The sequence below is a fragment of the Thermobia domestica genome, chromosome 12 (assembly GCF_964235325.1).
Source record: "Thermobia domestica chromosome 12, izTheDome1.hap1.1, whole genome shotgun sequence".
Taxonomy (NCBI): domain Eukaryota; kingdom Metazoa; phylum Arthropoda; class Insecta; order Zygentoma; family Lepismatidae; genus Thermobia; species Thermobia domestica.
This window is the reverse complement of record NC_137465.1, coordinates 103,915,517-103,930,065: the sequence shown is the minus strand read 5'-3', so window position 1 is coordinate 103,930,065 and position 14,549 is coordinate 103,915,517. Positions and strand designations below refer to the sequence as shown.

General features: G+C 35.5%; 2 protein-coding genes across 12 annotated transcripts in view; both read left to right on the top strand.

The window, feature by feature from the left end:
* Positions 1-11,999, top strand: part of LOC145666566 (uncharacterized) — a 37,350-nt gene extending 25,351 nt beyond the window's left edge. For 8 of the 11 annotated variants that reach the window (XM_081733907.1, XM_081733913.1, XM_081733912.1 and 5 more), the window contains 4 exons: positions 1,199-1,350; positions 4,073-4,306; positions 6,849-7,033; positions 9,669-9,807. In XM_081733907.1, coding sequence (XP_081590033.1) covers positions 1,199-1,350; positions 4,073-4,306; positions 6,849-6,911 — 449 coding nt within the window. In that variant the 3' untranslated portion in view covers positions 6,912-7,033; positions 9,669-9,807. Of the gene's footprint in view, positions 1-1,198; positions 1,351-4,072; positions 4,307-6,848; positions 7,034-9,668; positions 9,835-11,436 lie in introns of those variants that run through there. The other 3 variants (XM_081733909.1, XM_081733910.1, XM_081733908.1) reach the window with 1 other exon arrangement.
* A 354-nt stretch (positions 12,000-12,353) lies between these two features.
* On the top strand, positions 12,354-14,339 carry LOC145666059 (uncharacterized). Its single transcript, XM_081733158.1, has one exon. It carries the CDS (start codon positions 12,354-12,356, stop codon positions 14,337-14,339), a length of 1,986 nt encoding a protein of 661 aa, XP_081589284.1.
* Positions 14,340-14,549: the final 210 nt, after the last annotated feature.

Below are 14,549 nucleotides of genomic sequence, written 5' to 3'. Positions count from 1 at the left end.
ATATATATATATATATATATGTATATGTATATATATATGTATATATATATATATATATGTATATGTATATATATATATGTATATATATGTATATATATGTATATATATATATGTATATATATATATATATATATATATATATATATATATGTATATATATATATATATATATGTATATATATATATATATATGTATATATATATATATATATGTATATATATATATATATATGTATATATATATGTATATATATATATATATATGTATATATATATGTATATATATATATATATATGTATATATATATGTATATATATATATATATGTATATATATATGTATATATATATATATATATATATATATATATATATATATATATATATATATATATATAGGATGTAATATAAGATCTCGGGTGTTCTAAACATGGCGCCAACGGACCACAGATCACTCTCCTACAGATCAAAATAAAGCGAAAATGTTGTATGATGAAATGCCCTGCGGGGCCTCCTTCAGCCGCTATGGGGATCAAAATTTCACAATGTGGCAACGTCGCAGATTAACTTGGAGCCATTAGCATTACCCTATGAATACAAGCAGTTGAATCGATTACTACACTAAGTGATACTAGTGTCAATATCGACTTTAGCTGCCATCTGGAAAGAATCGATATAACTATTTGATAGATTGATAGATCCAGGGGCGGATCCAGGACCGACTTCTGAGGGGGGCGGTGGATTGTCATACTGCTACTTTTAAGGGCTCCAAACTTTGGGATGATTTTTATTTATATATATAAAATAAGAAATTTTCCTCTTCTGGGGGGGCGATCGCCCCCTGGATCCGCCCCCTGGATAGATCTAATTAGTTTTTGTTTATTTGCGACGTTGGCACATAGTGCAATGTGTGACTCCAGACGATAACTCCAAAAGTATACAAATATATATATTTTGTGCTTTATTTTGACTTGTAGAATAATGCTCTGTGTTCCGTGGGCGCTATTTTTAGAACACCCGATATATATATATATATATATATATATATATATATATATATATATATATATATATATATATATATATATATATATATATAATATAAAAGATAAATAGATGTGTGTGTGTGTGTGTGTACTTTAGTTTGTTTTGATTGTATGTATGACTAAATGTAAATTTAATTTCATTTTTTTAAATAGAAAATCTCGTCGATGTACCCGCTTTGCGGCTGTTAACAGAAAGTGATTTGAATCAGTTGATACCCCTTGTTGGATTGAGAGCTAAGTTTCGGGAGAAGTGGAAGGCGTGGGTTAACCCATCGAATGCTACTGATAACTCTTCGGTGGGAAGTGTATGTATTTTGAATAAGTGATTGAAAAACGTTAGCAATTTTACTTGAAAAGAGGACCTAACACTTTAAATAACATAATTTCTTAACAGCCATTTAGACTTAGTTTAAGCTTTCTCAAACTTTTGCACAGTGGAGCCATTCAAATAGTTTAACAACCGGATCTATGGTCAGTATACTAAGTTGACGTAATATTAGTACTATATAATTATAATTTCAATGATACTAACAATAGTAATTAGGATTAAATCTTATACCATCTTTAGATTTATATTTTGTATATTGTAAGGTGCGTTGCAAAATGACACGATCCGTACAAGATATCGTCATATTATATGATCATAAAGGAAACTGAAAATGAGAGGTATAATAAGTGACACTGTTGTATTTGTTACACGAAAACAGGTATTGTAGGAATAGATACGTATAGACGACAGGGGGAAACGAAAATGAATAATAGCCCAAGAGAAATGTAAAATGATACGAACGCAGACATGTTTAGCATATCACGTAGTTTGGTCGCTGCTACGGAACATAGAGGGCGTTGGACGAGAATGCGAGATGTTTAGCAAACGAGTGATAGAAGTTAAGGTAGTGAGTGCTACGACGAGGACGCTTGTGTGAGGTGGCGAGTAAGAAGCGTAATGGACCGTAACAAAGTATTGTCTGAGTGCGAAAAGGGGCAAATAGTGGCATATAAAGAAGGTATGTTAATGAAATTGCATGTCGAAGTGGACGGACTGCTTGTGTCGTGAACAATTTTCTTAAACTTGGGATGCGGTATGGAGTAAGGAACTCATCAGGAAGGCCGCATACACTAACTCCACAACAGGAAAGACAAGTTGTTTGAAAGCTAAGTTGTAGTGGAATATCTCTTACACAGTTGGCAAGAGACCCTAACATTCATGTACATAAATCTGCCCTATCAAGAGCTGTGAAATGCTGCAATCATCTCTGATATAAGAAACACAAGCGTCAGCCACGACCCACGGTGCATCACAAGGAGCGACTGCTGGTCTGGACCAAAACACATGTGACCTGGAAGCAGAATTGGCGTCGTGTCATCTTCAGTGACAAAAATAAATGTAATTTGGGTTGTTCCGATGGCTGACTGTACTACTGCGGAAGGAGAAACAAGTGTTCTCTAAGCGACAGTACGGATGAGTCTGTAATATGGGAGGACTTTGGTTATTATGGTACTACAAACTTCGCATATTCTAAAATTCTGACATCAACCACGTACCAAACAGTACTTACAGACAATTTGTTGCCATTTGTCGCGCGAATTGCTGGTCCCGAGTGGATCTTCCAACAGGACAATGCTACTGCCCACGTTGCTGGAACCACCAGGGATTGGTTTCGTGAGAAAGACGTGATTGTCCTTGCTTGGCCTTCCAATTCCAGACATAAAAGCGATGGATAACCTATGGGAAATGTGTCGCTCAGTATACGCCAACGGTACCCAGTACAACAGTGTTTGCGAATTGCAGGATGCCATCATCGCTGCATGAAATCAAATTGATGTAACGCTGCAGTAAACGCTGCTAGACAGCATGTTTGATCGGGTGTTCAAGATGGTGTTACGCAATTGCTCATAGAACTGGCATTTGTATTGCGTTCGTTTCATTTTGCTATAGTCATTATCGTATTTTGGCTGCTTTTTTCAGTTTGCCTAGCCGTGAAATGAGTGAACTATATGTGTATATATATTCTCCTTGTCCATCTCTACATATCATGTATTCCATCCATGACATAAGTTTTCTAAAGTTACATAACATGTTTGCATCTTCTGCATAATTTTGCAACATACCTTACATTTGTATAATTTCCTTAAACGGCATCTAGATTTTTCATATACGTCATTTACACTTCGCTCTGGGTGGACAGTTATTAACATCCCTATTATCCACCATCAGTAGGATTGTCCACACCGCCATGCAAGACAATAAAAGAAAAATAGTCATTTGACTGCTATTTTCATCAATGAAAGCCGTAGGAAATAGTTTTGTTCTGTTTTTCTGTGCACACTGACGATGTAACGACAGGAGCGCATGTGGTTCAGATTCCATGTTAAGATGTAGGTCCACATCTCATATAACCTCGCTGCTGAAAGAGACGCTAAACTGGAAACAAAATCAAATTAAACTAAACCATACAAATTAATGGATAAGTAATCAGAGGCGATAGGTAACTGGGGCAGTCACAGCAGCTTCCCGGATCTCAGAAATAAAGGGGGCGCGGTGGCTCAGTGGTAGAGCGTTCACCTCCGGTGCTTGAGGACCCTGGTTCGATCCCAGCTCGCGCCGTGTGGACTTTGTCGTGGACAAACATCGTGCTCGTGTGTTTTCTCGGGGTTCTATAGTTTCCTCCCAACTTCTTCATTCCACCATTTCACTCATCTCTCATCACAGTCTCCTTTAGTCTAGCCGGCATAATCGAGGGACGTAAAACTTAATTTCATTTCATTTTCGGAAATAAAGGGAAACTTTAATTCCAGACGACACTAAGAGGTTTCTCGTCTGGTTACTGGTCACAGCAGCTTCAGGCAGCGTATTGTGAACTGAGGCCCACATCTAAGGGTTTTGTATAGGTAATGTTAGGTTGCTTGTATGATGTTAAGATCAGAGTTGAAGTTGTGTGTACCTGAAGTATAATCAATAATAAATGAAATCTTTTCATTAACGTAGATCTGTTATTGAACATGGAAATGTTTAATTTCCTTAAGGTTTCTGTTCATTCCTATAATGATGGAGACTGCTTAGTGGATATATCTGATGCTGTTCTAAGAGCTACAGGAGCTAAAAGTGCAACAGACAACGACCTTGTAGAAAGACGACAAATTGAAGATACTTACGAAGCAGAAGGACATAACGAGGGTATAAATAAAGCCCCCTCCAATTTAGATGGAAGTCAATCCCAGATATGTGGAAATTGTTGGAAGCCTTTTGACCCTTTATATGTAAGTATCAATACCATCGATATTTCCCTTACTATTTTGCTTATTGTTGCTATATTTATCATAGTAAATAGGATTGGATAAACAAAAAATCTGTTACAAGTTTCAAAAGTAAATGGATATTGGGATACACATTTTAATTCATACTTTTACTAATGGTAATTAAATTCTTTAAGCTTTTCATTTATATTATGTAAGTTTATGGTGTGTCCCTCCACATTCTTCACTCATATTATGTTCACTTTAGTTACATTATCCTATCAAAGGTTTGTCTTTGTATACTATTATTTACCCTCACTCTACACTTATAAATTACACTTACCAATGCCGAGCATTTAACTTCTTTTATTTATTTTTTAAATGTACAGCTTTCATATCTAGGACATTTTCTGAGACTTGCTTCCTCCCTTCATATACATATTCTTGATATCTGGGGTTTGTTTCAGGTAACGTAATGAGTTTACAAGTGAATGTTACGACTCATAGTTCATTTCATTCATACTTCTCCCCAATGGCATCACTCAATTGGTGCCACATATGACCACGACAGTAGAAAAAATGAGAGTAGCAACCATGTAACTTAGCAGTGCACCATCTTGTCATGTTCTGTCGTCTTAAAATACAGAAAAAACAGAGGAAGGATGTCAAGACATTCCTTCTGTGCAAATGTTGCTTCACCATTTGAAGGGAAAAAGACGATACATTGCTAAAAACAAAATAATAATAATAATAATAATAATAATAATAATAATAATAATAATAATAATAATAAGTGCTAGAAAGGTCTGTGGTCTTGAGATTAGGAAGGAACAGGACGACCTTCCTGTTCTCATACTGTATATGAAGAAATGAACATATTGTCTATTTAATCTCAAATACTTTGTTTCCTTAAGCACATCCAGTGAGTGCACACTGAAAATGTTTTCGGATCTTTTGTTTCAGGTCTTTAATGTTCTGAACGAAACACTTGATGGAAAGGCAATAATAAATTCATCAACACAAAACAATGGATTGTTGCGCGGTGTAGGGAAATATGCTTTATTAAAATTCAGCTCTAATCAGTGATTGATAAACTTGTAATAGCAATGTCAGGCGGATTTGGCATCTAACTTTGCATGTCACTCTACCTGAAAATATGACTAGATATGGATCACTCGATCAATAAATAGTTACTGGATTTCGCTTTACACTTTTAACTAATCACTACTAATCAATTACAGGAAAAACAATATTTTTCGAAAGTAAGAAATGGTTTTTTTTAGCATAACAGCACACAAAATAAACATTGTGTTAATGACTAAAATCATTTTTATAATTTAAATGGCAGGATTTAGAACGTAGTTAGTAGTATCGATTAGTTCTTCACTTGTGCTATAGGTTTTTCCCTGTTCAATGTTTAGAGGTACAACATAATATACCGCTGGGCTTTGCGGCATACCTGATAGAAAACATGTTAACTTCAGTACTTTTCTGTAAACTTGACATAACTGATATAAACGTCTGCTTAATTAGTAGTACTAAGATGTTTAATGAGGCTTTTCGGATGGTTGAGAGAATTCGTTGTTCAGCTCAGTTTTTGGCTGCAATCTTCAAAACAGAAATCTTTTTTTTACGTTCCACAGTTGTCATAGGCTGAGAGAGACTGCACTAATAAGAATGAATGAAATGAAGTGAAGAAAGTGGCAGGAAGCTGGAGAACTCTTCAGTGTTTGTTCAACACAAAGCCCACTAGGCGCGAGCTTGGTTGAACTTGGGACTCACGCACAGAAGATGAATGCTCTACCCCTGAGCCACTGCGGCCTCTTCAGTTTTCGAGCTATAGTATACAGGGTGTTAACTGATACTTGCAATACTGGAAAGCAACTGGAAATTTATATCGATAACGAAAATACTGAAAATATATTGAAAATTGTGTAATATTGGAAAATTCCTTTTGAGACGCTTCAAGATGGCAGCCCCTTCATCTGGGTGTAGGTAGTGATAGAGATAACTGGTAACCTAATCAGAAACCTAGCTAGTTCGAGAAAGCAAATAGTTATTTTATATATAGTTACGTTCATGTAATATGTTTGCAGTATCAAGACAGTAGCACACCTAAATGTGAACATTAAACACGTTACTCTGATATTTGTAATTAGTTGGTCTTGACTGTTTCTGTACAAATGTAATGAGACTGTAATACGGTGAACTAGCTGAGAAAAGTTTGCTGTGAGGAGTGGAGGACCAACACACCAAAAAAGTGGATTGAAAGGCATTCTGAGTGAAAAAAAAGTTCCAGAAAACTCTTCTGGTTGTTGTTTTAGTCCACTAGTTTGATTTTTCTATTAGCATACAGAAGACTGCTTGTGTAACATTTTACAGGCCATTCAATACCATAGCATACAGTCGTATGTGGCACTCACGTTGTTTTGGTTCACCATAGTTTTCTAAACATTTTTCGGTCAGAATACTGGAAATATTTGAAATACCAAAGTCAACTCCAGTAGACCGTACAGTTCCTTATCTTTATATTTTAGTCATTTATACTGTGTATTTTCTTTTCTAGATGAGCCGATTGTGGATGAAAAAGTTCAGTGGCTTCAGAACAGTATCGATCCATGGGCACTAGTTGAAATAAATTGGAACGACACAGTCCTCAATCGCATGCGGGAAGTCGAAGATGGTGCAGGAACTGTCGTGGACTATTTTAACAAATATCCTGCTCTAAAACAACCTCAAGGATTTCAATTAGTAAGTGTTGTACGTTTATATATGAGAAATTAATCAATATTGGGTGTCCCCAACTCTCAGCATTTAAGATGTTTATCAAAATACGATGATTATACGATTCTAAATTCTTCTAGAGCAGTGTTCAGCAACTAGTGTGTCGCGGCACACCAATGTGCCTTGTCAAGGTGAAAGCTGTCACGTAAACGTTTACCTATTGTAAGACATTATTGAACTCTTTATCCCTGTTTCTGCGTGCCGAGGGGGTGTCAAAGTTCTCAGGAGAACTGCAATCACCTAATCACCTAAAAGAAATCCACCTAGGAGAACTGCAACAAGGATGGTATTAGTACCTTTCTACATAGTCACTGTGCCTAGCGACACATTTTTGCCAGCGGTTCTGCACTTTCCGTAAGCCTGTTTTGTAAAAGTCTGCAGTTTGGCTTTGAAACCATAGTTCCTCAGAAATAACGTCTTTCCTACTGTCAAAATAACATTCTCTGAGTGGATGCTTCATTTGTGAGAAGAGAAAGGTCACTTTGGTGGGTCAACCTTTCATATCCTAATTCCACTGCCTTCATGGACACGAGCTGGTACATTGTCTGCCAACAGTAGAACCCCTTGTGTGGCCACTCCACGACGTTTCTTCAATTCCTCTCGTGACTTAGTCAGGAGATGGGAATAATAGGTAATAGTTAGTTCCTGTCGTAGGTAATCTTCGTGATGACCCCTTCAGTCTCAGAAAACTAAAAGCATCACTTTGGCGGCCGACTTCTGTGTTGTCTTTTTAAGGGTTGGAAGGAGGGGTGTTTCCATTGTTTGCTCATTTCCTTTGCTTGTGGATCATAAAGATAAACCTAGCGTTCGTCAGTTGTCATTAGTCTGCCTAGAAGGTCCTCTTCATCTCACAGCGATGCAACATTTCTTTGCAGCGTCGTCGCGATCCCTTCTGGAATGAGCAGTCGTGGCACTCATCGTATTGACACTTCCTGAAAATGCAGCTGGTTGTGAGTGTTATTTCAGGTAGACCCATATCCATATCTATGCACACAGAACATTTTCAATGGTAATCCTCCTGTCTTCCATTATCTCAACTTTCTCTATCAAGGCGACATCATTCATGAAAGATTGTCTTCCAGATCTACAGACGTCCGCGGTGGTCATTTGTAAGTTTGGAATTGGTTTCCACTTGGATCCTTTCATAGGATGGGGTTTCATCCTCAGACTTCTCTTCATGAATCTACTTTCGTGATTTCCCCTGCAGATGGAGGAATTTAATGACGCTTCATGCTTCAAGCTTGCCAATCATCGCACATTCAGAGGTTTATCTGGAAAAAGTTGTAACTAGTCCATGTTCATGGTTCACATACGTGGACCTAACTATAAAATGCATGTCCAAGGGGGGTTGTAGTTCGTCATTCTAGGTGATTGTACGAACTTGTTGATGCTTCCTCATATACTTGTACAGTATTTAATTTCCTGTAATTTTTTTTCGAAAGTTGTTGGATTAAAACAACTTGCATGACTGTAATACTATGTCTTTCGCAAAGTGTTCCGGAATTTAGTGATAAGGTAGTCAAATTATCACAGAGGCCAAGAACCCATTTACAATATCCGTAACGTTGCTAATGCTTCCTGCAAGGATATTATGAAAATAACCTCTCTCAGCTATTAGTGAAATTTGAAACATTCTTCTCTACTGAAATTACTTAGAGTTCATTTCCAATTCCATTGTATTTGTGAGAGTTGTAGTTTTAGACGTAGCCTGAAATTAAAGCGTCAAAAAAGGAGACTTCAACCATTCAATGAAGAAATGACTTGCATTAACAACTATTCCTCCACGAACCAGTGAAACAGACACAAATGTCACATTGGAGGTATAACTAGAATTATTTATTAACTTATTATAACAAAAGTATATTTATTTTATGTGTTCTGAAGTATAACTTCATACACACAGAACTAAAATCCATGTACTTGTGCCATAATATATTTTAATACATTTTAATTGACATAAATAATTTATAAATGTGTGACTCAATTTGTTTAATAATAATAATAATAATAATAATAATAATAATAATAATAATAATAATAATAATAATCTTTAATAACGTGCTTAGAACTAAAATCAATAATACAACTCTTGGTCGTGTAATTCAATGATACGAATATAAACCTATAGAATACAATAAAACCATAAAACGATAGAAAATATTATGCTAATTACATATGAAATAAGTGAATTAAACCATAGTCAGTGCATTAAGTCATTGCAAATCAAGGTAAATAAAATAGTTTTAAGATGTTCAATGATTGTAATGCTTTACAGGTCTTGAGACTAAAACTTGTTTTGTTGCTAGGTTAGGTGGCTCAGTAGTACTTAACTCTCGTGCATGGGTTCTTAGTTTGATCCCCGGGTAAGTTTGTGGCTTACAACATTGCACCTGTGGGTGGATTTCTTACAGTATTAATTTCTTGCAAAATATTACCTTCAATCTCATATTGATTAACAATAATAAACAAAAATATTTGTGAAATAGCTGCAAAAATTAATCGTAAGACTGTCCAACTGGTACGTGTATGTATCGCTGTTGGTTGAACATATGTACTTTTTTTTGCTCCATTGGTGTTTTAATGTTTACAATTTTCTTTTCAGCTGTTACATGATTTTTCGTACCTCTATCCAGAGAAGGACAACTGTTTCTTCAGTACTATAGTGGCAGTACGAGATAGAATAATCAATATCGCTGAAGAACGCATAAAGACTTCCAGGGATCCAGAATTAAAGCATCAAATTTCAAATTACATAGGACAAATTAGAGGTAATGCAAATTCAATTTTAATTTGAATTTTGAAGTATCTCTGAAAGTTGCGTTTCGAGCATAGACAATCATGTTACCTGGACCCACTCTGTCCTAACACTACATATTTCTAATACAGCTTAAGTGGGTCATATCACAAGTAGGTAGTATTTTGTATTTTTTTTTATTTTTATTTATTTTTATTTATTTATTTATTTATTTTTGTTCAAAGGCTTCCATGAAAGGCTCCCTAAGCACGAAATATATTTGTTTCTGGGTACTTTACAAGAGTTTAAAAATTATTCCTCTCTTAGACAGAGTGGGTAAGGTACTGGTAGGCCCACAGCGGTATAAACTAGTTTTCCAACTAGACCAGTAACTATCATTCTTTGAAAAGGAATGAAGTTTCATCTTAAAACAAAATGCGAAAGTTATTATTCCTTATCATGTACACTTATTATGTTTCTGCTCCATATTTGTATGGCATTTGTTTAATCGTTCTGTTGTATTACGGAACTTATATTAAATTCGTTGTCACATTATTTCTATTCTAAGGAAGGCTTTGGATGCCAGATGAAATTTCGTTGATTGAAGCAGTACTGTTGATATTGGCTTCGACGTTATGCACCAAGGCTAAAGGAGACTGTGCTAATGGTGGTGAACAAAATGGTAAAATTGTTTGAGAAGTCGAGAAAACCCACGCACACTGTTTGTTCACCACAAAGCCATTTGGCGAGAGCCTCTCCGTTGATCTAGTGACTAGTGTGTGCGTCTTTGATGCACGTGGTCTCGAGTTCAATTCCCAGTGAGAGCACACAAAAAAGTTTAGTTTAACATTCACTTTAGTTTACCGTCGTTCTGTCTTTTACCCTAATGAACATTACCGTGTAACATTAAACAAAAATGTAAATAAAACATATATGAAAACTTACGATCATGATCAGCAGAGTAGAAAATAAGGACAATTATATATATTTAGAATGTACTAACTTGGATATTGAATGGATTTTAGAAGCTAAAACTAGGGATGACATATGTTCATAATGAGCTATTTAGCATGTGCTGAATTCGTAATGCAATCAAGAGACTGAAAACTGAAATTAAACAGAAAACTTAGTGAACCTTCACTTTTACAATAAAATAGCTTAGTTTCACATACATGTTCATAGACTAAGGAATATTGTCAAATAATACTAGGATTTAGTTCGACCTAAACAATACACTGGTATATATTTTGAAGCTAGTTGTTAATTAAGTGTTAAGATAACTCATTGGAACTCTTGGCTTGAAATCATTGAATAATAAAACCATATTAGTCATAGTAGGTAAAAAATAGAATGAGAAAATGTTTCGACATCCAACCATAATAGCGTGTAATTTTTCTTTACTATGACTGGTGTTATCAGTAAATATCAGCTGGTCGCTTATCTTCGTATTTCTGAAATTATTCTTCGCATCATTCAATAGTGATTTTATTTAATTCTTTCAATTTGTTCCCTCTTAGTTATCACCAATGTTTGTCAGTTACCGGTAACTGAAATACTCAGAAGTGTCGATTATAATTTAGCTCTAGTTTACTTTCACACTGAACGACCCGATTATAACTACTGTTGTTCTTTTCAGATCAAGATCCTGACTCAAGGAGTCTAGTGGCCCTTTTGTTAATTCCTTACATAATTGGAATTCCGCCCTGCAGACGGAAGAGAGGATTTACAACATGGAAACCATCGCACTCAGAAATAAGAGATGGATTCATAACTCAAGTTGCATCAGGAGATGACGTACAGGTGTGCGTTGAATCCCGAAGGAACAAACTCCAACGTCTTGGACGGTCTTTCCAGCCCCTTGTGTTATTTGTTGGTGACAATCTTACGGAAGTGAAGGGAGTGTATGTTGTAGTGGATCACACATATTATTCCATGCACAGTGTAATCCAAGCTGTAGATGTTGCTTTCAAAATTTTTCAGTCCGTTGGTGCTCAATACCCAGAAGAAGCATCAGATATTTGGCTCGTCATACAGAGAGGATTTTACAACATAGAAACAAAATTCGATCGTATAAATCAAGCAGTGAGGAACTTACTAGCGGATCTTTGCCTCTTAACTATTACATAAAATGTATACGTGTTACGGATGTGCGAAGAAATTCCCTGTAGTATCTAACTTAATAAAGCACATGAGAATTTACTGCAGGAAGTTAACTACTGGTACGAGGGATTTCCGTTGCGGCGAAAGAAGGTGCTTTCGCCTCTTTTCATCGGGAGTTACTCTTAAAAGACACTTAGAGTCCATTCAACATGTACTTCGTCCCCATCAGTCATTGATTCCCAATCAAACCTAAATATTGTACTTTCTGATACCCTTTCTACACCCACGCAAGATTTTGTTCATGAAATAACCAAAGAAAACGCTATAGCACAATTTGTATCATCACTGCATGCAATGCCACTTATTCCTCGTTCTACAATTCAGTTCATTGTGGAAAACTTGAATAATTTTTTACATGCCTCAAAAAATATTCTTGAAACCGAATTTTATAATATGGTTGGTAGAGATAATGTTCCAAGATACATTCAAGAATGCTTCGAAAAAGTGTTGTCATCACATGCTGCATGTGTAACGGATCTTCGTTCAGAATATAAACGTCTTCAATTCTTTGAACGTTTGGAAACGTACATTGCTCCCATAGAAATTACAATTGGGCAACGTATGGAGTCCAAACGTTCAGGAGATGGTGTCGGTTTTGTATCTATACCTTGTACAATGCAGCTTATACCTATCAATGTTGTTCTTCAAAATTTTTTTTCAATTAATAAAGTCTTATTTGAAACCTTACAATATTTAAAGTATTTAGAAAATGATGCAATCTGTTTAGAAAACATTGTGCAGGCGAAAATTTGGAAAGATGTACTGAACACAAGTGAAGGAAATTACCTTCACCTTCCCATGATACTGTATTTCGACGATTTTGAGATTGGGAATCCTCTTGGTAATCATGCTACTATTCATAAATTAGGTGCAATTTACTTGTCGTTGCCCTGTCTCCCCACTCACTACGCTTCCCTTTTGAATCACATTTTCCTTCTCGCATTGTTCCATTCATCTGACAGGAACAAATTTGGAAACAACATGGTTTTCCAAAAAATAATTGAAATACTCAATGAATTAAACCATACGGGTGTATCAGTGGCCACCGATGTTTTCAGCGGAGCTATTAAGTTTCATGTTGTGTGTTTATGTGGCGATAATTTAGCCTTAAATGGCATATTGGGTTTTGTGGAGAACTTTGTGGCAAATTATTACTGTAGAATCTGTACTTGTAGCAAACAGCAGATGCAAAGTATGTTGTATGAAGATAAAACGTCATTGAGGAGCATGGAAAATTATGAGCAACATTTACTCTTAAATGATACGTCGAGAACAGGTATCAAGGAGAAATGTGTTTTCCTTAATTTAAATGGATTTAAACTTTTTGATAATGTAGGAGTAGATATTTTACATGACTACTTAGAAGGTTGTTGTCGTTACGTAATGAATTTTGTTATTACTTACTTAGTTCAAGAGACGAAACTAGTTCCATTGAATATTGTACAAGCTCGATTGTTTAATTTTGATTACGGTCCGGATTCTTCGTCCAAACCTGTGAATGCATTAACAGTGGAAGGATCCAACTTGAAACTTAGAACGTCTGCTTCTGAAATGGTTACATTAGTTAGGTATTTTGGTTTACTTTTTGGCTATTATGTTCCAAGAAAAAATGAAGTGTGGAATTTGTATACAGCGTTACGTAGAATTTTGGATAGATTGTTAAATAAGAGGGTTTATAATGATACGTCTGAGCAACTGACATATTTAATAGCAGATCTTAATGAGACATATTGCAACCTTACTAAAAGTTCGCTAAAACCAAAATTCCATTTTCTTTTACACTATCCTAGTATGCTTCTTAAGTTTGGACCTTTGACCCAAGTGTGGACAATGAGATTTGAGGCCAAACATAAAATTTCTAAAATTGCTGCCAGGGCGTCTTCGAGCCGTGTGAACATATGCAAAACAATTGCAATGAAAAACCAACTAATATTGAACGACATGATTTTAAAAAATAAACCTGTGTGCTCTTTCATTTGTGGAAAAAAGCGAAAAGTGGGAACTATCATCACTAGTTTGCTGAAACAAAAGTTTTTTCTGACATCGAATCCTGTGATATATTCTGTAGCCTGGGTAAGAATTAAAGGTGTTAAATTAGATGTTTCTTCTGTTGTTACTGTTGATCTGTGCACTGAAAACTGTTTACCTATATTTGCCCAAATAACGGATATATGGGTTACTGACGATGAAAGAATATTTTTATTATGTTCTTTGTTCGAAACTAATGATTTTGACCTACACTTCTTTGCATATAAAGTTTCAAAAAAGAATGAATCTGTTTGGCTTCGTTATAGTGATCTGATGACGTACATACCAAACACATTTACAGTTATGTCCGATCATAGTCTCTATGTAACTGTTAGATCGCCTATAAACTAGTTTACATACCATAATGAACAAAACGAATAAAGTTACCGTTCATTTTTAAGTAACTAATAGGAACGATGGTACTTGGAATAGACCGCACTTAAGATGGAATCCAAAACACACGATATTAGGAAAACTATTGAAAAAAGAAATAACAAGGTAGTGAAACATATCTACTTGTAGAAGTTATAGGGCACATATGTAAGAAAAGTGGCTTACCTT

What these genes read in the sequence shown, in the direction of transcription:
- LOC145666059 (XM_081733158.1), top strand. Translation starts at nt 12,354, where the DNA reads ATGGTTGGTAGAGATAATGTTCCAAGATACATTCAAGAATGCTTCGAA.